This window comes from Pinus tabuliformis, chromosome 9 (assembly GCF_031772625.1).
Source record: "Pinus tabuliformis cultivar Carrire ecotype Pingquan chromosome 9, CPIR1, whole genome shotgun sequence".
Taxonomy (NCBI): Eukaryota; Viridiplantae; Streptophyta; class Pinopsida; order Pinales; family Pinaceae; genus Pinus; species Pinus tabuliformis.
In genome coordinates this window covers 1431421128-1431447057 of record NC_142307.1, presented here as the reverse complement: position 1 = coordinate 1431447057, position 25930 = coordinate 1431421128, and the positions used below count along the sequence as shown (strand labels likewise).

At 37.8% G+C, this 25930-nt stretch overlaps 1 protein-coding gene across 1 annotated transcript in view; it reads right to left on the bottom strand.

The window, feature by feature from the left end:
* Nucleotides 1-7047: 7047 nt before the first annotated feature.
* Nucleotides 7048-25930, bottom strand: part of LOC149153930 (diaminopimelate decarboxylase 1, chloroplastic-like) — a 157724-nt gene continuing 138841 nt past the window's right edge. The window contains exons 4-8 of the mRNA XM_089438914.1: nt 8613-8774; nt 8268-8453; nt 7890-8012; nt 7650-7739; nt 7048-7540 (exon numbers count right to left, since the gene is read on the bottom strand). Coding sequence (XP_089295040.1) covers nt 7460-7540; nt 7650-7739; nt 7890-8012; nt 8268-8453; nt 8613-8774 — 642 coding nt within the window. The 3' untranslated portion in view covers nt 7048-7459. The remainder of the gene's footprint in view (nt 7541-7649; nt 7740-7889; nt 8013-8267; nt 8454-8612; nt 8775-25930) is intronic.

Genomic DNA, 25930 nt, shown 5'->3' with positions numbered 1-25930 from the left:
ACCATGCTGCTGAAAATCTTTGTAAACACATGATTGATCATAATGGTTATATAATTGAAAGGATTATTAGTGTATCCACTTTTAGAAAGGGGTATTGCTAACTAGTTGTCCAGTCTCTTGGGAATCCTTGTCGAATGATGTTGTTGAATATTTCCATGATTTGAGGTGCAAGAGTGTTCATTCCCCATTTTAGATACTCTGCTTGAAGTTCAACCAACTCCTTTGCCTTTCCTAACGTGAAAATATTTGTAGTTGCGTTGATCCTGGGGGGAGGCTCAGCGTTTTATTTTTTCTCATAGAGTTGTCTTACATATTCAAACCATTGATTGATTGTGATATTATTTTTGATTTGTTTCTTCCTTGGTTGAAGTTCTTGCCATAAAAGCTTTGGGTTATTCTTGCCTAGATATATTAACTCTTCTCGTCTTGTTTGCATGAACTCATATTTTTTCCTTTTTAAAATCTGCTTATATAACTTTACAATCATCTTCTCCTTGCCTACGTTTTTCAAGGTTCTACTTGCCATTTTACATTCATCATCAAACAAAGGATTTATAGGAAAACAATTTGATTCTGATTCCCTATTTTTTGGTTTTTTGCACTTCTGAAGTGCACTTTGAATTATATTTGTTAACTCATGACTGTTGAAGCTTTGGAAACTGGTTTTCTCCTTTTGAATTAATGTCCCTAGCATTATCTTGAAGATAGTACAATTTTCTTGTGTTGGAAGAATTTTTCCCCTTGATAGTGATTTCCAAGAACATTGGGTTTTCCTCCTATGTTGTGTTTCTTATAACCATGATAATTTTACATAGATTGGGTCATTCTCTGATTTTAAGTCCCAAATATGCTCTCCAATCTTAACTTTGTCTATCTTTTCTATTAAACATTGTGAACAAATCACATAGTCAACGACACTTGCCCCATTGTATGGGTTGCAAGTGAAGTTACCAAACCATTTCCATCTATCTGGACCATTGCAAATAATTAAGTTGAAAGCACCAGACAATGTAAGCAACTCCTCTCCAAAATGATTTCTAAATTTGTTATCTTCTAGACATCTCAACCATTGGGGATTCTCCTCTTCAATGAGCCAAATAGGATTGTGATCCTCTTTGCAACAAAGAATATTAGTTTGTTGATTTGATGTTCTAGCGTTGAAATCTCCCACTAAAAGAACTTCTCTTTGCTGAGAATACACAACAATAATCTTGCTTTAAGGTTGCATACCGATCCTTGTTGTGTAGCCCCTTATTTTTGTAAGTGTTTGAGACTTGAGGGGCAAAATAGCATGTTGCAGTTCTTATGTGATTCTCATTCTCTGGTATTTTGAACCATAAATATTGTTTATTTGCATCTTTTTTCATTAATTGAATGTGACGACTTCTTTTTCTTTCACTAAAACAAGTATTCCCCCATACCCTTTGCCATTTTATGTTGCCTTGTTTCAAACTGCTAACTTCAAATAACCATCATGTTCATGAGTTTCCGTGAGACAAATTATGTCTCTACCTTCCACAATAGGCCCTACTAGGAGGCAAAGATGTGTTAAATAAGCAAAGCCATGTCTCATTGGCCCATAACGCAATTCCATGGGGTAGTCCTGGCCACCCTTGATCCCTGTAGATGCACCATGTGCCCACCCCATATACTCTCATTATGATAGCACTTGGCGCATCCATAGGCTATTGATTCACCTTATGGATGCACAATGCACCCAAGTAGAGTCTATAAACTATGCAAAATTGAAAATGTTGAAGGAGCATATATGAGATTACATCTAAAGATTGAGCTTACCACTAGGGAAGATCCATTCAAAGTGTGTGCATAGTAGTAGCAATACTATGAAAGTTGCTCAACAAACAAATTGGAATGATGTGATGGTTATAAGCTCGTGAGACCAAGGAAGATACAGGTTCATTTAAAAGTCACAACTCCGAGAACAATCAAATTTGAGTTATCAAAGATTGTGCGAAGGAATGTATGCAAATGATGCATTTAAGAGTGCAATGAAAATATGGTAAATTAACGATGGAAGAATGTGTATTATATGGCATTTAGCAAGTCGAAATAACCGTCGCACTTGGGAAGAGGATATTAATGTTGGAGGGGTCCAGAGGCATAGATAATACATTGAAAACATGTTGAAGTGGGACACCTTAGAATCGAAAGTGCAACCATGTGCCATGAAGACCAAGCATTTGGAAAATAATATAGAGTTGTACATGAGCCATAAAATTAGCAGCATTGATAACTATGCCACAAACGTGAAAGAAAATGAGATGAGCAATTTGTTACATCAATATTATAGGGGCTATGAATTTTTCCTTGCTTTTCAATGTCAATTATCTTAATCAATTATGGTTTATGATAAATTACTTCTTATCCTATTAGGAACATTTTTTTATTTATTCTAATTTGTTGCTATGTGTCTACAGGATTGGGATTGCGATGTCGTGGAAGCGTGGATAGAGTTGGTGATAATTGTTGAATAGTCAACCCAAAGCCAAAGTGACTTTGGAAATAACAAAGACATGGTCAAGTTACCACCTCTAAAGCACAATGAATTTCTTATTATTATTATTATTTTGTCACCAATGACAAAATATTGAACCATGGGAAAAGACAAAAGAAGAAAAACCAAAAGTCACTTGGAAGCCCAAAGATCACTTAGAAGTCAAAGAGCCATCTGGAAGTTGAAGGGTCATGAGGGAAGACCAAGAGTCATAGGGGAAGGTGAAAGGTCACCTCTCGACTTCTATAAATGTACTCTCATTCTACATACAAAAGGACTTTTAGCACTTGAGCTAGGCTAGACATAGGATTGCCATTTTGTGCTTGAGGAGTTAAAAGCCTTGGCTCTTGGTAGCTTATAGGTGGAGGGAATGTGAGGCTAGTGTGATGTCATGAAGATGGTATGAACTGCTCTCATCTCACTATTGGGTTTTGATGAGCTTGTTTACATGTACTTGAATTTGCGACAATGTTAATGAGAAGCTTCATTTTCTACATTGATTCCCATACATGTTAATGGCATTTGTAATGGTTATTCATACTCTTGTTGTTTATGTATGCAGTTTACACATTTATTTCATGTTTATGAACTATTTCATTTCATGCTGCTAGTATGTAGGCTTTGAATCTTTGCTTTCAATTCCATGTTAATGTTGGGGATTAATTGTGAATTACTTTTCTTTTTGTTTCTAACATTCTTTCACTTGTGTATGTCTTAATCAGTCTCAACTATTTGATTCTTCCTTAGGCATACTTCTTCTCATTATGTTGTTGTTATGTTCTTGTATCATGTTCTTCAAGTCATCAATGGAGAGTTGATTTTGTTACCATGTTTCAGACATAATCCACTTAAACTCACACTTATCTCTACAATTGATTTCCAAGAGCAAAACATACACATACAATGGCAGCCGAGCCTACTTTCCAGATGGGGCTCCTACACCAAACAATGTAAGGTCTGGTTGGGACTTCACATTGGGTAGACCCCCTGTATGTTGGTGGTTTCCAACACTGTCAACAACATTCAATATGCTACTCTATATATTAAAGAATAAATTGAAGAATTACTAGGATAACGTGTTGGTGAAGGTAAGATCCAAAGACATAGACCGAAGATGAGGAAGTGTTAAGGGGGGAGGTAGTTTCAAAGAAGCACAATATTGTTGTTAGAATGTAGTTGATGATACAAAACTAGATCTACAAGAGAGGGAAAATGGGGTGGGCGTGAAATCTAAAAAAATCCCTATAATATTGCTAAAATATGGTACACTTGGTGGACATTGAGCCAGTAGAACCAATATTGAATATAATAAGCAATAGTTGGACATTTTTATGGGTTTCACACTAAGAGAGGTTTGGGTGGGGACTATACTAGAATGGAATCAAATCTAAGTTAGATGATGCGTTGGGTGGGAGAGTGGTATCCAAGAAACACAATTCTATTGAATGTTTGGAAGGATCTAAGCTAAAGAACCAAATTCAAGTGGAAGGTATACCTAGATGAAAACCTCTGATACACAATGATGATGAGCAAAATAGAGTTTACAATTAAACACAACAACAATAAGAAATGAATGTGATATAAGAACTAATTGCCAAAATTTATTCATCTCATGAAAGGTGTCTTTGTTGTTTTATAAATTGTCCATAAATTAACTATTTAACTAGTTGCATGTGGTTCAAAGGATACAAGAAAAAATAAACTAAGTGCCCATTGGATTTCATATGCAAGCAACTCAAAGGTCAAAATATGCAACTAACTACACATGAAATATGATAAGTATATGGAAATTCCATCTTAAGAGTGATGCAGTGGTTGAAGCACATCCTTAACGGGGGTCACCACTGATGAGGCATCCTTGTTGGGAGGTGTGCCCTCATGTACACACATGAAATTGACAAGTATAAGAGAAAGGAATACACATTAAAAGAAATGACAAATTACACGAACCAATATAAGGGATTAAATCTTGGTTTTTGTGTGGGGTAACAAAATAATATTACCTTATCAACAAAGAGTCATGTTAATATATATTTTTAAAATTTAAAGTTGTGACCTTGCTAGGTTTGTATGATCATCAACTACATGTATCACTAGGAATATACCTGGCTAACATGTTTTTAAAAAGCCAAGCCAAGCACTTTCAACAATGCAACATGTCAGAGTACTAACATCACCATAGGCGATATTGCATCATCACCACATATATGCAAATTCAACCTAAAAATCTAGCACTTCAACATCAAATAAACAAACACTTCAAAGCATTGAACAAGTATGCCCTAAGAAAGGTATTGATGTCATTACCTTATAGTATAGCATAAAGTTTAAAGATTGCGTTGATGTTGTTTTCTACATCAAACTTCTAAATTTTTAGAATTATTTCAATATCATTGCATGTACGTTGAATTCAAGTATTATCATGCCATAATGTTGAACAAAATCCATGCATAATCAATATTGTTTTTCTTGATATTATGTTATGAGCATCACTATCTAGTAATAATTGTACAATGCCCATGCATAAAACATAATGTTGTTATTGAAATTGTGCTTTAAAAGTAGTATTGTGGCACATTGTAGGATATCATGAAGACTTGGATATTACTTAAAAATTATTGTCTACATTTAACATTTTAATTTTTAATAACATTTCACCCATGAGGTGTAGATCAATTGGTTCGTGTGGGGCTTAGACCCCACCAGGTCACAAGTTCAAATCTCATAGGTAGGAGTTGAGCATGAGAGCCACCTTTGAGAGAATTAAACTATCCCAAGGGGCATCCAAGCTCCACCGTCTTGGTGATAGCAACGCACTAGTAAGCAATTGTTCTTCCATCCAACATTGGGGTTGGGCTCACTCTAGTCTAAAAATGTAGTCAAAGGAACTTAGCTCAAGTGGTATGCCACACATTTCGTGTCCCCAGCTGTGTGGGTTCAAGTCTCTTGAGACATGCTATAAGTTGGCCCTTGTGGCATTTATGAAATTGTTGTTCCACCTAGTGAAATAATGGCCACCATATGTACGAAGTTACTGATTCCACTAAGTGGAATGTACTCATTTCTGTTAAATAAATTGAATAACATTTCAATATTGGTAATAGGTAGCGAACTTCAAAGTTGTATATATAAGCTAATATGTGAGCATGAGAGACATTTCAATTGTTTGATATATATATATATATATATATATATCTTACCCGGGTTTACATTGAAGTAGTGTTTACATTGAATTTTATTATTATTTTTAAATTTCACGTGTGAACTTAGTTTTGAGTGAGATATTACTAGATGACATCAACAAAGCTCTATGTTTGATATGGACACAATTCCAAGTGTATCTATGATTCAAATTCACTAGGTCTACAATGGTTGTGACACCATCAAGTCACTATAGTGAGTAATATATTGTTAAATATATTTTATCCTTGTTAAATTTAAGATTTAAATCTACACTAACAATTTAATTGTGTACCAAAACATAAATCATTCAAAGTATATGCATATTTTCTTGAGTAATGTGAAAGCCATAGAATTAATAAAATAATAATAATAATTAAGTATTAATAGGTTTTCCCTTGACTAATATGTAGAATATGGATGTCTTAATCTACTTTCAAGCTTATTAACTCATTATATATAGATTTATAAATTTAATATTTTTAAATGAAATGGGAACTGAGATATTATTAATAATATTTTATTAATTTTTAAGTTTCATGATTCAATGACCAAATATTTTATTATTTTTTAAATCTCATGATTCAATGACCAACTAACATCAATAGAACTCTAACTTGATGTGGAAACAACTCCAAGTATCTCCATGCTTTAGATCTATCAAAACAATGAGGGTTCTTGCACCATCAAATGACTACATAAAATATGCAAATATATTGTTAAATGTTTCTTTGGAAATTCAATTTTAGACTTTAATCTATATTAAATTCAAATTTATAGTAAAATTTGAATTATTCTTCATCCACAAAGATAACATGTCAAGGGGCATTCCAATATTTTTAGTATCTAATATCACTTATACCTATTAATGTGTATAATATTGCTAATACTAATTCACTTTTGTTAATATTTGATTCAAAGCCACACAATAATTTTCACTTTCCCTTAAATATTATGTGCATGGCAATACAACAAAGATGTTTTAACAAAGATGTTTCGTCCATAAAAGATAACATATTAAGAGACTTTCATCCACAAAGATAGCATATTAAGAGACTTTCTAATATTGTTAGTATCCAATATCACTTATACCTATTATATACTAAATATCACTTATACCTATTAATGTATATAATATTGCTAATACTAATTCACTTTTGTTAATATTTGATTCGAAGCCACACAATAATTTTCACTTTCCCTTCACTACTATGTGCATGGCTATACAACAAAGATGTTTTAACCGTTGATAAAATTATTTTCTTTGATTTAATTGTTAAATAGTATTGTCTTTTAATGTCACTTATCCATTCCAAATGGAATTACACGTCTTTTACACTAGATTATAAAAATTAAATTAAATTTTTCATTTTTTAATTTAGATGTATAAACAAAAATGTTACAGTGAATTGTAAAATGCATCTCGTTGTCTTGGTGAAATCAACCAACAATTTTTTTTGTTTCATCCCAAGAGGCCAATAAAAAATTGCCCTTAAGCATCTTGAGTCTTGACCACATTCTGTTATGCTGAACTTATTGATTTAACTTGTCTAAAATTCAATATCCATGCCCTCTACCGACTGCACCTTTTGTAAGCATGCAACTGATAGTCAGGTTCACTCTCGTGCATTAAGAAGCTCGATCTTCATACGTGTTAAAAACAGTAAGACAAAATTTGAATTTGATCTTAACGAGAGGTACCGTCCATCCATATTGAACATCTCTCTCAAACAAAGATATAAAATCGCTACCAGCAGCCTTTAGTCATAGCCCTTTGAAGTAACGGAGATGATCTTCAAATATTTCAGCTTGTCTTATCTTTTTAACTGATCCATCATCTTCTACCTGCAAAATATCCCCGACTCACTTTTATCCCAGGAAATGAGTGCCAACAAGATAAGTGATGATATTCTCGGATGCAAAAACATAAAATTTCTCACAAAATTTTTCTTACCCAGTATTCTGGTGGTCGTGATTTCAAGTTGTAACATGATGCCATACTCATACAGTACGCTCCTGCATCATGAATTACTAATCCTGCTCCCTGTAAAAGGCTAAGCCAGCAGAGTTATACTTCTGTAAATGTTTCTCAAAATAATAATCAAGAAATATGAAGTACTTATTACTTGCAGAGCAATCATTTCCCTGAGATCAGAAGAAATAACACCATATACATTCAGCAATCAGGACCCACCTTCACTGGAGTTGGCAGTTCCCTATCTTTTCCTAAAAAGTCCGCAGACTCGCAGACAGGGCCAACAACATCAAAAGTTGAAATTTGTGAATCCGGCAAAGGTGGAGAAACTAGCTCAATATGCTGTTGAAACAAAACAAATTAGCTGACAATATCCTGGAGCCAGGGGAAGTAGAACGGAGTGCAAAATAAGTTATGAAAAGTTCCTAATTGCAAGAATATCTAAACTTGCATGCAGTCAACAGTCTTTGGTTTAAAAAAAAATACCACAGACAGATGACACTGAGTTTTGAAACATCTGAGAAATCACTATCTAGCTTAGTGAATCATATTCCATAAAATTAATTTCTATCAAAAAAATCTGAGCAAGGCACCGACTTGGTAAGCTCCATATAAGCTAGGACGAATCAGTTCTGCCATGCTGCCATCAATGACAATGAAGTTCTTGTTACCATTTGACTTAACCCCGATAACTCGGTTCACAAGAGCACAGGTGTTTGCAACAAGGGACCTCCCAGGTTCAACAATAAGTGTAACATTTTGAGACGAGACTAATTCCCGCACCTGAAAGAAATGCCAAATAGTCTGGATCAGATACATCTAGAAAAATACAAGGAAACAGAGACTGTAATAGACACTGTTTAGCTAGTTAAATCTGTATGATATCAACGCAATCTGTAGAAAGTGTTTTTAAATATGTTTTGAATTTGACAAGAATCTTACAGTATTAATAAGATCCATTGGTGTAGGCAGTGTTGCACCAGAGTGGCTGTAATCAATTCCCAAACCTCCTCCAATGTTTAAATATTTAATATCAAAGCCTTCGGCTCGTATTTGATCAATGAACTGGACCATTGAAGTTGTTGCCTCCCTAAAAACGTCAACCTGCAGAAAACTACACAATGTAAAGACGGAAATTCAAGCAAATAAACTGTAATTTAATATCTACTGCGCTGAAACAAAATAACAATTAACAAGGCACTTTATCACATGCCCTGAAACGTAAGAAATAAAGCAGTATGCCATTTTTCACAGTGCCAATGTCAACATCAGATGCTATGTAAAGCAGTATGCCATTTTTCACAGTGCCAATGTCAACATCAGATGCTATGTTTAGATGCGGTTTCAAAATCAGCATAGCAGTAAACCAAACTCTAATGCAATTTTTCACCCACTTAGATTATCTGACCACGCCCATTTGCATTACTTGAAAGGATAATATAACCCACCTTCAGATTATAAACTATTAAAATTAGGCATATCGTGTTTGCCTTCAAAAAGAGAATCTTACGTTGTTTTGATGCTCAATTATGTCAAAACTCTTCAATATCATCCACTGCAGAATATTACACTCAAACATTAATTCCTACAAGTATTGTTTCATGAGACGTTTTATCGTCTTAGTGAATATACAGAATATTGCCCGTTGGCAATGTCAGGAAATATGAAAAAATGATTGGAAACTGAGAAAAATAATTAAAATAACCATAAAAAGTAAGAATACTTTCTGTAAAGATCACAACATCTAGATCTTAGCATCAAGTTAAGTAGACAATGAGATAATCATAAAGAGTAAGAATACTTTCTAAAAAATCACATCATCTAGATCTTGGCATCAAGTAGGGAATAAATATCTAAAAATAAAAGTAAAAATAATATTTAGGTCAAACCTAAATATTAAAATCAATAAAACAATTAATAAAATCAATATATTAATATAATAAAATAAAATTAATATTTGAGTCAAACTTAAATAATTAAAACAATTAATTCTAAAAACTTAAAAATAATAAATGATCAAACTTATATATATTAATTAATTAAATTAAATAAATAAACCAACAATGAAGAAAATAAATTAATCATTTAGTTTATTAGTAGTCAAGATAAAAATACAAATAAATAATAAAAATTAAGAAATTAGAAATATATCTATATATATAGATGAAATAAATAAAAACTTAAGAAAAAATGGTAGGGATCCAACAAGTGCTAATTTTCCAGCCATCATCTTTATTCAGATTGCTTGGCCTCCTTTCAATCTCCATAGCTTCCCCAAACTTGCAGTCATAAAACTGATCTATCTTAGTAATGACTCGGACGTCTTCAATGCGGATATGGCGTTTTCTCTTTTCTGCATGTTCTGCGAACGCTGAGCGGATCCTCCCATGTTTGATGTTTGCCACATGTTCTTGAATCCTTTGATTTATTGAGCGGCCAATTTCATCAACAAATTGGAAAATAATAATTTTTCCAATTTTTTAAACATCTAAGGCAGCAACAATATCAAACAAACACATTGCTACACAAAAATGAAAATAAAACTGATATATAAAATGTATAAGATATCCAGTAGTACAATACACATCGATACTAGAATATGATTAATTTGCCTTGAGTCATAAGCAGTGAAACACAACCCTTATAAGACCCTTCAAGGCTCATGGGTCTTGACAAGTCATATGCTGAAACGAGTCACTCTCATCAAACCCACGCATAAGACCCTTACCCGCGCTGACTCGCAAAAGCCCCGTTGCAAACTCGTATGGACCCATATAAGACCCGTCCCTGGCAGCGAATTTCAATTTCTTTTTTATTTTTCTGTTTTTTTAGATCAAGGGAAGGGAAAGGGAAAATGGAGGGAGTCTGTGTTTTGTTGAGTCTTATACGAGTCATTCATGATTCTGATACAAATCACTGAGTCAATATCTAGACGAGTTGTATACGAGTACGAGTCGTGCAACATTGGTCGTAAGTAGAAAATCACATTCACATGTATCTTTTGAGATGAATCATCACGAGATATCTAAATACTACAATGATAATGAACTAAGGAATCAATAATTCCCTCTACCTTTTTTATGGGAAAATGTCACCTCTCTGGAAACAGTCAATCAACGTGTTGATGTTGAACTTAAGATGGAAGGTAAAACTATCGAATCTGAGGTAGAACATGTTGGGGCTAAGATAAAAGCAGAAATGGGATATCTTTTGACACTTCCCCTATCTGCTTGTGTCTATATAGGTGGTGGTTGCAATACACTCTCAATTTCCTCCTCCAAATGTGTCTCTATTGGAAGTGAAACATCATCCTCCAATTCCCTCTCCTCCAACACCTTGGCATCATGCTCCAACCACTCTAAGTGCCTCCTCCATGACAGTGAAACATCATCCTCCAATTCCCTCTCCTCCAACACCTTGGCATCATGCTCCAACCACTCTAAGTGCCTCCTCCATGACAGGCCTCTCAGTATCCAACTCCATGGACTTGTGGTGTCAATCATATCCAATGAAATGGCATCTGCCTCAGGTGTTTTATCAATTTGATTCACCCACAACCTAAGAATGTGGGAGACATAAACCATGCATTAAGGTAGTGGAAATCTAACCTATATGAGGGTCATTTTGTAATTAAATGATAATAACCCATGTGCATAAATTAAATTCATGAAATTATCAAAAATTAAAATTTTAATTTGAGCATTTCTAACTTGTTATTTCAACTCTGGTCGAGCAATTGAATGGCAAGTTTATGTAATTCTGGGAATCTTAGTTTCTGTAACTCTGGGAATTAAATATATTTCCATTGAGTAACAAACAGATAGAAAGGAAACACATTCAAATTTGAAAGTTTGAAACAAATTGTACTTGGCATCCTAGTGGTCCTATCTTAGACAGTGATATCATAACCAAATGTCCTAGTGGCCAACCTATATATAGATCAAGTAACAAATAGATAGAAAGGAAAAACATTCAAATTTGAAAATTTGAAACAAATTGAACTTGAAGTTTACCTAGCATCCTAGTGGCCCTATCTTGGACAGTGATATCATAACCAAATGACCCAGTGACTAGCTTATACTATGAAAATTTTATCACAGTTAATCTGGTAATTATTCTCCTATATTTTAGAATATTTGTCCCAACAAATTAATTTATTGCAAATATCCAATAAGAAAACAACTACAAATTTCACCAAATAATAAATCACAGGAATTGAGAAAACATCACCCATAAAATGGACATCAATATTTTTGGACAAAGTGTCCCTGGGAAAACTCCTGAGTGGGGAAAACCAATTCTATAGATGAGGGTTTATATTATTAATTCTTCAGCAAATCTGTAATTGAAATAATACATAAACTGCTTGTCGTAAATTAGCAAAGCACCAGTTAATTATTTCCTTCTCTTCTGCAAGCAACTTCAACCACCTGGAAGCCATTCGGCTCCACTGAATCAATCCAGCCCACTTGTACAACCCATAATCGACCCACACGTGTGGACTGGAGAATAACTTGACCTCCACTAGTAACTTGCACTCCCTAGTAGAATAATCCATCCTCAACTAGAAATTCCATCTCTCTGGCAAATCCGACTTTTCTCCTACAAATCGATCACTCTAGAAAATTCGTTCTTCCTCAAACAACTCGACCTCTTTTTGTCAAATCGGCCTCTCTGTCAATTCACACCACCTGGAGAAAAGTCGGGCCTTTGCAGAATAATTTGAATTGGAAATCACAGTGAAGAAGTTCTCTCTGGCAAATCAATCTCAATCACTGCCAAACCCTATTGTTAGTGTCTTCCAAGCTATCACTATGCCCTTGCTCTCTCGAAATTATCTCCAAGAGCCCCATCGATTTCCTCTTATAATTATCTTGTTGGCGAATCAATGGCCACTATCTGATCACAATCAATGGCTAAAATCATCTTGACCCCATCAAGTCACTTTTCTAGAAGTCACTAGAGAGAAATCGATTTGTCTCAATTAATACTAATTAATTAACTCATTTCTCTAAGAATTAAGAAAATAATTAAAATTGGTTAATTAAATCTAATTAAGACATTTTCCCTTAATAAAATAAACTAGATTTGGAGATAATTAATCCACTTGTGTTCCTAGCCTCGTAGTCACCACTTGAAACCAAAACATCTATCCGAGCTACACAAACTAACACTCCCTGCTAGCAAAGAAGGTATTCTGCACAACACCCAACTTGTCTTTGCAAAAAATGAATCTTGCGTTTCCCAAGGCCTTCGTCAAGATGTCTACTACCTGTTGATCTGCAGGTACATGTCGTAGCTGGATTGTCTCGCGTTGTACACATTCCCCAATGAAATGATAACTGATGTCTATATGTTTAGACCTGTCATGAAACATTAGATTCTTAGATAGCCTGATGCAACTTTGATTGTTGCAGTGCATCACTGTCATCTCCACCCTCTGACCAAACAAGGCTACTAACAATTTCCGAAGCCAAATGGCCTCGCATGTCACCACACTAGCTGCTATGTACTTTGCCTTTGTAGAGCTTAGTGCCACAAACTTCTGCTTCTTGCTATACCAAGAGACAACTCTCGATCCCATGCTAAAGCGACACCCTAAAGTTTTCTTTTTGTCCACTGTACTACTTGCGCAGTCTACATTAGTATATCCCATCACTATGATACCATCACCTCGAGTATATTTGATCCCATACTGGATTGTACCTTGCAAACACCACAACACAAGCTTCGTTGTTGTCCAGTGCACTCTCTTCAGTTCAACCATGAAATGACTAAGAGAGTTAACTATGAAAAATATATCTAGCCTAGTGTGGACCAAATACATAAGAAATCCAATCAACTGCCTGCAGAGCGTGGAGTCCACATCCTTCTCCCTGGATGTATACCTTCCTCCAATTGGTTATCATGGGTGTAGACATGGCTTTGCAATCTTCCATCCCGAACCTCCTCAAAATCTCGATGCAGTATTTCCCTTTCCCAAGGAAAATCTCTCCATCTGTCTACCACACCTCCATGCCTAGAAAGTAGTGCATAAGCCCCAAGTCTTTCATCTCAAACTCTACTGCTAGATCCCTCTTACACTCTTCTATGAGCCCCAATGAACCTGTCAAGAACAAGTCGTCCACATATAGGACAATAATGAGTACCTCACCCCCAACCATCAAGTAGTAGAGTTTGCATCCACCTCACTCTTTACGAAGCCCATCCCCTGCAAGTATCTATCTATGCAGTCATACCACGCCTTGGGAGCTTGCTTGAGCTTGTATAAAGCTCTCTTCAATCTACACACATGGGTCTCTCTGTTGTGTGCTACAAATCCTTCTGGTTGTTCAATGTACACTTCCTCCTCCAACTCGCCATTGAGGAACGTCGTCTTGACATCCCATCTGTTCTACTAGTGAGATCATGACCCTAAAGAAGTATACTTGGCCATAGGAGCGAATGTCTCCTCATAGTTTATTCCCTCCTTTTGATAGAACCCCTTGGCCACAAACCTCACCTTGTATTTCTCGATGCTACCATTTGCACCTTGTTTGATCTTATAGAACCAACATGATCCAACTACTACCCTATCTATCGGTCTAGGCACCACCTCCCAAACATCGTTATACATGATCGAGAAGTACTCAACCACTGCTTCTTGCCACACCTGCTATTGTGCAGCCTCCTAATAGTTGGTAGGCTTGCTATCCACGATCTAACTCACCAATGCCATGTAGCTACTGTACCTATTTAGTTATCTCCGCTCTCTTTTGCCCATCCTAGGAGTCCTTGCAAACTCCTAAGCATCCCCAAGTTTTCGTTGAACCTCTTAGTTACTTCAGCCAATTGTAGAGGGTGGAATTTGAACTTCCACGTCCTCCCGAAGCATCTCACGGATCTGTTGCATCTGTTGCTACATACTCTGCAAACTCTGAGGAACACATGTACCTAAGCTAGTGCTCGTACTAATGATGATACTTGTACTATCATGTCCTTGATTCTGTTGTTCTACCCTTGGAGCTTCTGCTAGATGCTCACTCTGATCAAGTGCTACTGGCAAATCTTTGGACCTCCTATATGCTTTGTCCTCCATGAATCGAACATCTTTCCTGGCAATAATCCTACTGGTCCCTAGAATAAATATCTTATATGCCTTTGAGGTCTCATTGTACCTGACAAAGTACCCCTTCTCTGCAGTCTGGTCTAGCTTTGTACGTGTTTCACCTAGAATGTGACAATATGCTAAACTACCAAATATCCTAAAGTGGCTGACATCTAACTTCTTCCCTGTAAACGCTTCCTCTAATGTCATCTTTGCCAATGCCTTTTATGGGACCTAGTTTTGAATATATACAGTTGTACTTTATGCCTCTGCCCATACGTAACATGGCATATCCTGGTCATACAACATAGCCCTCACTACCTCTGATATTGAACGATTCTTTCTCTCAACAACCCCATTTTGTTGTGGGTTGTAAGGAATCGTCCACTCTCTCTTGATCCCTTCCATGGTACAAAATGCCTCGAAAGCTTCCCTATGTACTCGCCTCCATTGTTTGACCGAAGAACCTTCACCTTCTTGCCTGTTGAATTCTCCACAAGAGCTTTGAACTCTTGGAAGTGATTGAAGACCTCATCCTTGGTCTTCAAGAAGTATATCCAGGTCTTCCTAGAGTAGTCATCAATAAAGGTAACAAAGTACTCGTACCCTTTGAGGGACTACGTTGACATCATAACACATATATCAAAATGTACTAGATCAAGAACACCTTTGGATCTAGTGTTACTCCTTGGAAAAGATGCCTTACCAAACTTCCCCAAAACACATCCCTTGCACATATCATCATGCTCTGTTCTCACCTCTAGAACACCTATCACCATCTCTTAGAGAAACTTAAGTACCCCGTGATGGATATGGCCCAACCTCCTATGCCATAACTTTCCCTGATCTCTTAGATCGTTGTTGCTGACCAATGCCTTTGGAGTATCCCATTGCAACCTGTAAAGTCTGACACTCCTAACTCCAATAACTATGGGTGACTTCCACTCCTGGTGCTTTATCAACACTTGTTGTCCTCTAAATAGTACATTATATCTCTTATCTTGAAGAATAGACGTAGAAATCAAATTCATCCCCATTCCTAGCACATGCAACACATCATGGATAGGAATCGGCTTGTTAGACTCCCTCTGAAATAGAACAATCCCCCTCCGAATTGGATTGCACTTGGACTTGTTCCCCATTTCGGTCTAGAATTTGATGTCCTCCTCCTTATAGTTGGAGAAGTACTCCCTAACTCCTGTCATATGAAATGACGTCCCACTATCTATATATCAAACACTATGTGAGGTTGAGCTAGTGAAGCAAGCTATGAGTGAGAACTCTTGTTCCATCTGACTGGAAATCTCATCTGCATTTGCTAAAGCTATCATCTATTTTTCCCTTCTTTTTTCCCTTCTTCCTCTGCGGGCAATTACTAACATAGTGGCCAAACTCATGACAACCATAGCACTTGACCTTTGAAAGGTCCTTCTTCTTCTTCTCTCCTTTGGGGTTAGGTCCTTTACTAGAACCCTTTTTTGCTTTTCCTTTTCCCGCTAGAGCCATGTTTCCCTGTTCCTCCTCACTTTTATGGGTCCTTACTGTTGCTGCGACTGACAAGACTCAGCTGAAGCTCCTCCTGAGTGAAATCACTCCACAAACAATCCCAGCTCGGTAGGGTATCTCGTCCATTAATCACTTGAATGAATACATCCCACTGCTTTGAGAACCCATTCAAGGTTGTTCTCACGAGCTTGTCATCTTCTAGTTTCTCTATGACAGCTGCTAACTCGTCCTTGACAAGTTGGACTCTGGTGAGGTAACTAACTACGCCTTCACCCTTGTTCATCTGAGTATTTCTCAGCTTCTCTTTGAGAATCAACTTCCTGTTCATGGTAGCATTCTAGAACAAATTTAGGATGGCATCCCACATCTTCTTCGCTGTATCCAAATCTACGATATGTGGAACAATATGATCCTTGACTCCATCTAGGATTATCCACCTCGCCTTGGCATCTTCCTTCTTGTATGCAAGTAGTTGCGTTGCATCTGTCGGCACAACTACAACACTGGTCGCATATTCATTGAGACCATTCTCTTCAGTAATAATAAAATCTTGGCTTTCTAGACACCAAAGTTAGATGCACCATCCAATTTGTCTCGATCTCCCAATCTAGCTAAAGTCGTATCTTAAACTCTAGGAAAATATAAGCAAACCCTAAACAAATCCAAAGAAATCGATCTAGGTTTTATAAACCCTCGATTTTCTCTTCATGCACCATGGACTGAGCTTTTTAGCCCTTATATTTGCTCTGATACCATGTGAAAATTCTATTGCATTTAATCTGGTAATTATTCTCCTATCTTTTAGATTAATTGTCCCAGTAAATTAATTTACTACAAATACCGAATAAAAACACAACAGAAATTTCACCAATAATTCACGAGAACTAAGAAAACATCACACATAAAATGGAACCCAATATTTTTGGACAAATTGTCCCTAGAAAAACTCCAGTGTCGAAAACTAGTTCTGCAGAGGAGGGTTTATATTATTAATTCTCCAATGAATTTATAATTGAAATAATACATAAATTGCTTGACGTAAATTAGCAAAGCACCAACAAACTATTTCCTTCACTTTTGCAAGCAACTTCGACCTCTTGGAAACTATTCGGCTCCTCTGAATCGATTCGGCCCTCCTGTATGGCCCATAATCGACCCACACTTGCAGCCTGGATAATGTTGGGTGTGGAGCTGATTATCTTCTTTATTCAGAGGTATTACCGCATTGGACCCTAGTTTGTAATGTGGCGGCAATGCCGCCTGTAATATTTGCGCTGCAAGGGGGATCCAAGGGGGGTGGCAGCGATCTTTAGGAGCCCCCCCCCCCCCGGCGGGGGATCAGGGGCAGCGCCCCTGAAGCTAAAAATAGATGTAAATTTGCCTTGTAAAATGTTGTAATTTCGTAGTCAATCTGGGCCATTTATTAGGCAGAGATCTGACAATAGAAGTTATGTTTAATTTAGGGTTTTTTGGCCTAGAAGGCAACCCCTCGCTATATATGAGGGAATTGTATTGCATCTATGTAAATTTGTATTCTGAGCAAGAAAGAGAGAGGACATTGAGCGAGAGAGAAGAGGGAATTACAACAGATCTATTGTAGGTTGTATCTCTTCAGTTTGTTGGATAATATAAAAGGACTGACTGTTTCTCCGTGGACGTAGCCCAAATTGGGTGAACCACGTATATCTGTGTCTCTCTTGTTTTATGTGTTTTATGTGTTTATATTCCGCAATATATTTTATGTGTTCCATTGCTCTGTAATATAAAATTTTCTAACAACTGGTATCAGAGCCGAAGGTTTATTTGGCTGATAAAATTGCAAGAGAGAAGTGTTTCTGGTTCGAGTGGGAGCGATGGTGGAAGATGGTAGGTTTAGGGTCGAAAAATTTAACGACCAAAACTAACAACTATGGAAGATTATTTGTACCAGAAATATCTGTACCAACCATTGAGCAGAAAGACAAAGAAGCTGACGAGTATGACAGACACAAAATGGGATATTCTCGACAGAAAGGCACTTGGAACAATACGGCTGTGCCTAGCGGCGTCGGTAGCCTTTAATATTTCAAAGGAAACGACAACATAGGGTTTAATGTCGGCATTAGCCAAACTATATGAAAAACCCTCGGCCTCAAATAAGGTATTTCTTATGAAGCGTTTATTTAATATGAAGATGTCAAAAGGTGGCTCTGTTGCTGATCATTTAAATGAATTTTATACAGTTACCAATTAGTTAAGTTCTGTAGGGGTAACTTTTGATGATGAAGTTAGGGATTTGTTATTTTTGTGCTCATTACCAGAAAGTTGGAATGGTTTAGTTATGGCCATTAGTAACTCTGTCTCTGGATTTAGTACTTTAAAGTTTGATGATGTTGCCGGTGCAATCCTTAGCGAGGAAATGAGACGAAAAAGCTTTGGTGAGACATCAGGTAATGCTTTGACTGCAGAGACTAGGGAAAGAAAAATGGAAAGAGGAAAGAGCCCAGGATCTCACAGTAAATCAAGGAAAGGCAAATCCAAGTCCAGATCGAGGATAGTGTGCTGGAAATGCGGGAAGAAAGGACACCTGAAGAAAGACTGCAAGTCTCGGAAGGGAAAAGAAGGAGACGTGTAGAAAGAAAACAATTATAAAGTGAATGTGACAGGTGATGTGTTGCAAGATGCTTTGATTCTTTCATTAGAAAATATTATTGATGCCTGGGTGGTAGATTCAAGGGCCTCATTCCATGCCACACCTGATAGGAAACATTTTCATGATTATGTTCAAGGAGATTTTAGACAGGTTTGATTGGGTGATGATAAACCCTGTAAAATCATTGGAATGGGTACAGTTTTCATAAAACATCAGAATGGAAATCAATGTCTATTGAAGGAGGTAAGGCATGTTCTAGATCTAAAGAAAAATCTGATTTCAACAAGGCAGTTGGGAGGTGAAGGTTGTGTAACAACTTTTACAGATAAAACCTAGAAGGTCACTAAAGAAGCCCTGGTAATAGCAAAAGGAGAAAAGATTGGTACGTTGTATTTATGTAATAGTATTTCTAATTCTGTTAATGCTTTAACCTCTATAGGAGAAGATATGGCACTGTGGCATCATAGGCTTGGGCACATGAGTCAGAAGGGGATGCATATTCTTCACTCAAGAAATTTGTTGCCAAGTTTGAAGCATGTTGATTTAAAATTCTGTTTATAGAAAACATAAGAGAGTCAGTTTCCTCAAAGTTGGGAAAGAAAAGAAGAGCGAAAAATTAGAGCTTGTGCATACAGATGTATGGGGACCTACTCGAGTATCATCTTTCGGTGGCTCTCGTTATTATGTTACTTTTATTGATGATGCAACTAGAAAAACTTGGATTTATTGTATTCGAAATAAATCTGATGTATTTGATACTTTCAAGAAATGAAAAGCTTTGGTTGAAAATGAGATAGGAAAAATGTTGAAGTGTCTCAGATCAGACAATGGAGGTGAATATTGCAGCAAAGAGTTTGATAGGTACTGTTTAGAGAATGGAATTCGCAGAGAGAAGACAATTCTAGGAACACCACAAGAAAATGGTGTGTCAGAAAGGATGAACAGGACAATCATGGAGCATGCAAGGTGCATGAGATTGCATGTAGGATTGCCTTTACAATTTTGGACATATGCTATAGATATTGTTGTTTATCTAATAAACAAAGGCCTTCAAATTCCTTGGATGGTGGTATTCTAGAGGAGGCATGGACAGGTAAAAAGGTAAACTACTCATTTTTAAAGACTTTTGGTTGTGAAGCCTTTGTCCACATTAATAAAGAAAATAGAACAAAGCTTGAGGCAAAATCAAAGAAATGTACCTTTATTGGATATGGTGTTAATGATTTTGGTTATCGCTTTTATGATTATGAAAAACACAAAATCATTAGGAGCAAAGATGTCATATTCAATGAAAAGGTTTTGTATAAGGATCAGTGTTAATTTTAGGTATGTTCTATGCTAGAGCAATTTATTTAAATTTTCACAGTTAGCAATCACATTAGCATTAAGATAAACTGCAGATAGAACATAAATATAAATCGTAGAAGACATGCCAAGACAAGAGGACACAAGATGTGGTGCTAGCCAGGGACAAACCCCACAATGTGTGGGGAAACCCTTGATCAATTCTTCTTTTATGTTCTTCAAAGTTCAGCAGAGAAAGTGAGAGAGATAGTACATTTACATCAGAAGTCAATACTTTGACTTATCTAGATCTGAGCATAGATCATCTCCTATAACGATGATACATGAGATCAATTGAAGACATTCTCCTTCAACTGATTCTCCTAGGTGACGACTTCAGCTATCCATTTCATTCATCTGTTGCACATTACCGTGTAGCACCATCACGCTGCTCATGATCACTGTGTTGCCCATACATCAAGTTGTCCATGACTTCATACTTCACGCTGCCCATGTGTCATGCTGCTTCATGATTTCATCATACAACCCATACTTATGATTACATTTATCATGATACTGTCCATGCTCCATGTATCATACATCATGTTGCTCATAAGGCTGCCTATGCTATCCTTCTGTTGCTTCATTATGGAGTTCATACACATATCAGCCTTAGTTGCTTGCTATGGCTTGCAGCCTAGCAAAGCAGCTAGGCTATAGTTCCACGCAATACTCCACGCAGTGCCATTATTTCCATATAGGGTTTGCTCGGGGATATGACTGTCTATATGATTGTATTCCATACATTGAACTAGATAGCGTATTTCTTACATTACAACGTGTTCCTTCTTACCTTGCTACCTTGACTGCGTTCCATAGAAATATATGTGACTGTGTTCCATACATTGAACTGGACAACATATTCCCGTGTTCCTTCTTACCTCGTTGCCTTGTTTGCATTCCATCACTTGTGACTGCGCTCCATATATTGAACTGGACAGCGTATTCCTCACATGACTGCGTATATATATGAACGGCATATCACCTCCAGCGTATCTGAACATCGTATTGATTGTGTGGTCCATGCCTTTACTGTGTTTCCCTGACAGCGTGTAACTTAACTATTTCATTGTTGTGCGTATAATGAGGGCATTGTACTGTAGATTACTGTGCGTATATATATTCATTGAATCCTGTGCCTCTATCCATGCTATGCGTATCAATCTCTATGCCCAGTGTATATATTTCTATGACCAGCGTATATTCATTTCTATGCCCAGTGTATATTCATTTCTATGCCCAGCGTATATATATTTCTATGACCAGCGTATATGCTCCTTGTTTTCTAGCGTGTAAATGTCTTCCTTGATCTGTGGCTAAGTGTCTCCATTTCCAGCATGAATTAGGGCATCATCTTAGGGCATCCTTCATTAGTGTCTCTCCTTTTCCAAAAACCCAAGACGTGGAGAGGAGAACACATGAAGAATGTGTATGCCCAAATGACCTCAAGTCCTTTTCAATTTATACTAAACGTAGGTGATGAATATGCATGTCTTTTGAGCTTCTGAACCTACTCAAGTCGCTGGTCAGCTAGATGATAAATCCATAATCAAAATAAATTCATATCTCCATGAATACTTATTGGAATCGGATGATCTTTAGATCAATCCTACACCTCTCGACGAGAGGGATCCAATAAAAATATCAGTTGCCATAAATTAGCTGACCCACATGTAGTTTGGCCCTAGTTGCCAATTTAACACTCCCTCTCAACTAGGGAGAACTCCATCCTCTGATCCATAAGTCCGACTGTACTATCTCTGCCATTAGTGCCCTGCACTGCTCTGCCCAGCTCTGCTCAGCTCTATTGGCTCTGCTAGCTCTGCTAGCTTTGCTCTGCTCTGCTCTGCTTGCTCTGCTCTGCTCTGCTCTGTTGGCTCTGGCTCTACTCAACTTAGCTCTGCTGAACTATGAAGAAGAAGAATTGACGAGAATGTCTCATACCATTCTCCACTGACCCGAAGTCAGTCTCAGAGTGCATACCACTGGTCCCAGACCAGTCTCAACCGACCCAAAGTCAATGTCATAGTGGGTACCACTCCTACCACTGGTCCCAAACTAGTATCACAGGCTCAGAGAGTGTACCACTGGTCCCAAACCAGTCTCAACCGACCCGAAGTCAGCGTCATAGTATGTACCACTCTCACTGGTCCCAGACCAGTCCTGCACTGACACGAAGTCAGTCTCAGAGTATGTACCACTGGTCCTAGACCAGTCTCAACCGACTCGAAGTCAGCGTCATAGTAGGTACAACTCCTACCACTGGTCCCAGACCAGTATCATTGATCCCAGATCAATGAAGGTCATCCTAGCGTAGGGAGTACGGTAGATACAGCGATGCGTCCATCGGTACTACTATGGTCCCTATCTTCATTTCCCTGCTCATTGATCATATGAGAGGTACTTCCCATGAGTCCCAGACTGCATGGGTAGGATGCCTCGACAGGAGAACTTAATCAATCCCGTCCTCACAGGAGAACTAATCATCCTGCTACAATTGTCATGGAGAACACATCATCCAAACCTCACAGGAGAACTAATCATCCTGCTACATAGGAGAGCGAATCATCCTGTTCCACAAGAGAGCGAATCATCTTGTCCACAAGAGAGCGAATCATCCTGTTTACAGGAGAGCGAATCATCTTGTCCCACAAGAGAGCAAATCATCTTGTCCCAGTGCACACCACCAGAAGAGGGTGAGTCACCCTGTGGTTGTATGTTGCTCCAGTAAGAACCACAAGCCCCTAGAGCTCCCAGAGCTCTATGTATGCAACATGCAGGACCCTTGTACAAGGGTCTCTTGACGACTCCAAGTCGTTCGGGAAAATCACAGATTTGATCTTTCCCCCGGGGCTTTAGCGACCTATACATCATCTCAGTGCGATGGAGCCTCCTTGCTCATCGACTTACCATATCCTGGATAAGGTAGTATCTAATGTCTATCTGCTGGAGAAATTGTTGAATACGAGATTCCTCAATAATCGAATCCCACCTCTGGTTGTTACAGAGAATCACAGTGGTATTCATCATGTGTACAAACAGCTCACTGAAGAGCTTTCCCCAACCAGGCAGCTTCATACGAGATCATACTTGTAGATATGTATCCGGTCTCGGCGGTGCTTATAACAACCGACTTCTGCTTCCTGCTCATCCATGATATCGAAGCAGAATCCAAAGAGAAACAGCACTAAGAAGTGCTCCAGTGATCCTTCACACTACTTGCCCAATCAGCATTCGAATAATCATGCAGTTTCATATTTTCGGCAGTGTATCTCAATCCATGAGAGATTGTGCCTTGAAGACATCTTAGAAGATTCTTGGCACCAATCCAGTGAGGCTCAACCAAATATGAGCTCTTGCAAAACATATGTCCGAAATCCAACTCCCTCTTACTTCTGCAAATGAGAGGGTCTGCAACTGTCAGAAATAGTTCGTCCGCATAAGGTGCCGGTATGAGAGGTCTATCATCCACAAACTTCGGATAATGGTTTGGATCGGTTTCACTCCTTAGTGAATCTCAGCTTCATCAAACAACTATCAGTCCTCTCATACTATGCCCGGGGTGTTTTGCTTCAAGCCATAGAGGGCTTTCTTCCACCTGTATACATGAGATTCTTGTTCATGAATCTCAAACTCCACGGGTTGTTTCAAACCTGTGGACCTGCTACATGAGGGGAATGGTCCCCTTGTAAGATTTTCCTTCGATACATCTCAGACATGTACTTTCATGCTCTTTTTGAATTCAAGCTTCCCTGTCACTATCTGACTCACAGACCTCCGGTGCTATGTGTCAATGGACATGGTCCCCAGTGGACTTCCTGTAACTTAATACAACCCTGAACTCAAAAGCATCTTTAAAAACTCTATTTTCAAACACGTACCTTTCCATTGACGAATGCCACCTTAAAACCTTCAACTTCCATTCCTGGGGTTCCTTGCTTCCTTGAAGAGTCGGCCGTGTCCTTGATGACCTGCATCTCTGCCATTCGGACACTCCTTCGCATAAGGGTCGAACTTATCATCAAGACATCTACCTTTCCTTCTACCCTTAGATCCGAACTTCCCAGTGAAGTGATCTTTAGGTAGGCCATCAGAAACTTCCGCTACGTCATTCTGATAACATTCTCTGCTTCGACTTTACTTTAGGTGAATTATGAGGAACCCGTTGATCCTTCTGTCTTGTCCCAACTGTCTTTGGTGATTGCTCTTTCACTCTTGCTGCTCTGATACCATGTTAATCTTAGGCATGTTCTATGCTAGAGCAATTTATTTAAATTTTCACAGTTAGCAATCACATCATCATTAAAACTGTAGATAGAACATAAATATATATCGCAGAAGACATGCCAAGACAAGAGGACACAAGATGTGGCGCTAGCCAGGGAAAAACCCCACAATGTGTGGGGAAACCCTTGATCAATTCGTCTTTTATGTTCTTCAAAGTTCAGCAGAGAAAGTGAGAGAGATAGTACAGTTACATCAGAAGTCAATACTTTGACTTATCTAGATCTGCGCATAGATCATCTCCTATAACAATGATACATGAGATCAGTTGAAGACATTCTGCTTCAACTGATTCTCCTAGGTGACGGCTTCACCTATCCATTTCGTTCATCTGCTGCACCTTACCGTGTAGCACCATCATGCTGCATCATGCATCATCATGCTGCTCATGATCACTGTGCTACCCATACATCAAGTTGTCCATGACTTCATACTTCATGCTGCCCATGTGTCATGCTGCTTCATGATTTCATCATAAAACCCATTCTTATGATTACATTTATCATGACACTATCCATGCTCCATGTATCATACATCATGCTGCTCATAAGGCTGCCCATGCTATCCTTCTGTTGCTTCATTATGGAGTTCATACACATATCAGCCTTAGCTGCTTGCTATGGCTTACAGTGTCGCAAAGCAGCTAGGCTATAGTTCCACGCAGTCCCATTATTTCCGTATAGGGTTTGCTCAGGGATATGACTATCTATATGATTGTATTCTATACATTGAACTGGACAGTGTATTTCTTACATTACAGCGTGTTCCTTCTTACCTTGCTACCTTGACTACGTTCCATATATATATATATATATATATATATATATATATATATATATATATATATATATAGACTGCGTTCCATACATTGAACTGGACAATGTATTCTCGTGTTCCTTCTTACCTTGCTACCTTGTTTGCGTTCCATCACTTGTGACTGCGTTCCATATATTGAACTGGACAGCGTATTCCTCACATGACTGCGTATATATATGAACGTGGTTCCATATTCCTCATATGACTACGTATATTAAACTGCGTATATATATGAACAGCATATTACCTCCAGCGTATCTGAACATCATATTGATTGTGTGGTCCATGCCTTTACTGTGTTTCCCTGACAGCATGTAACTTAACTGTTTCATTGCTATGCGTATAATGAGGGCATCCTGTGCCTTTATCCATGTTATGCATATCAATCTCTATGCCCAACGTATATAATTCTATGCCCAACGTATATTCATTTCTATGCCCAGTGTATATATATATATCTATGACCAGCGTATATGCTCATTGTTTGCCAGCGTGTAAATGTCTTCCTTGATCTGTGGCTAAGTGTCTCCATTTCCAGTGTGAATTAGGGCATCATCTTAGGGCATCCTTCATTAGTGTCTCTCCTTTTCC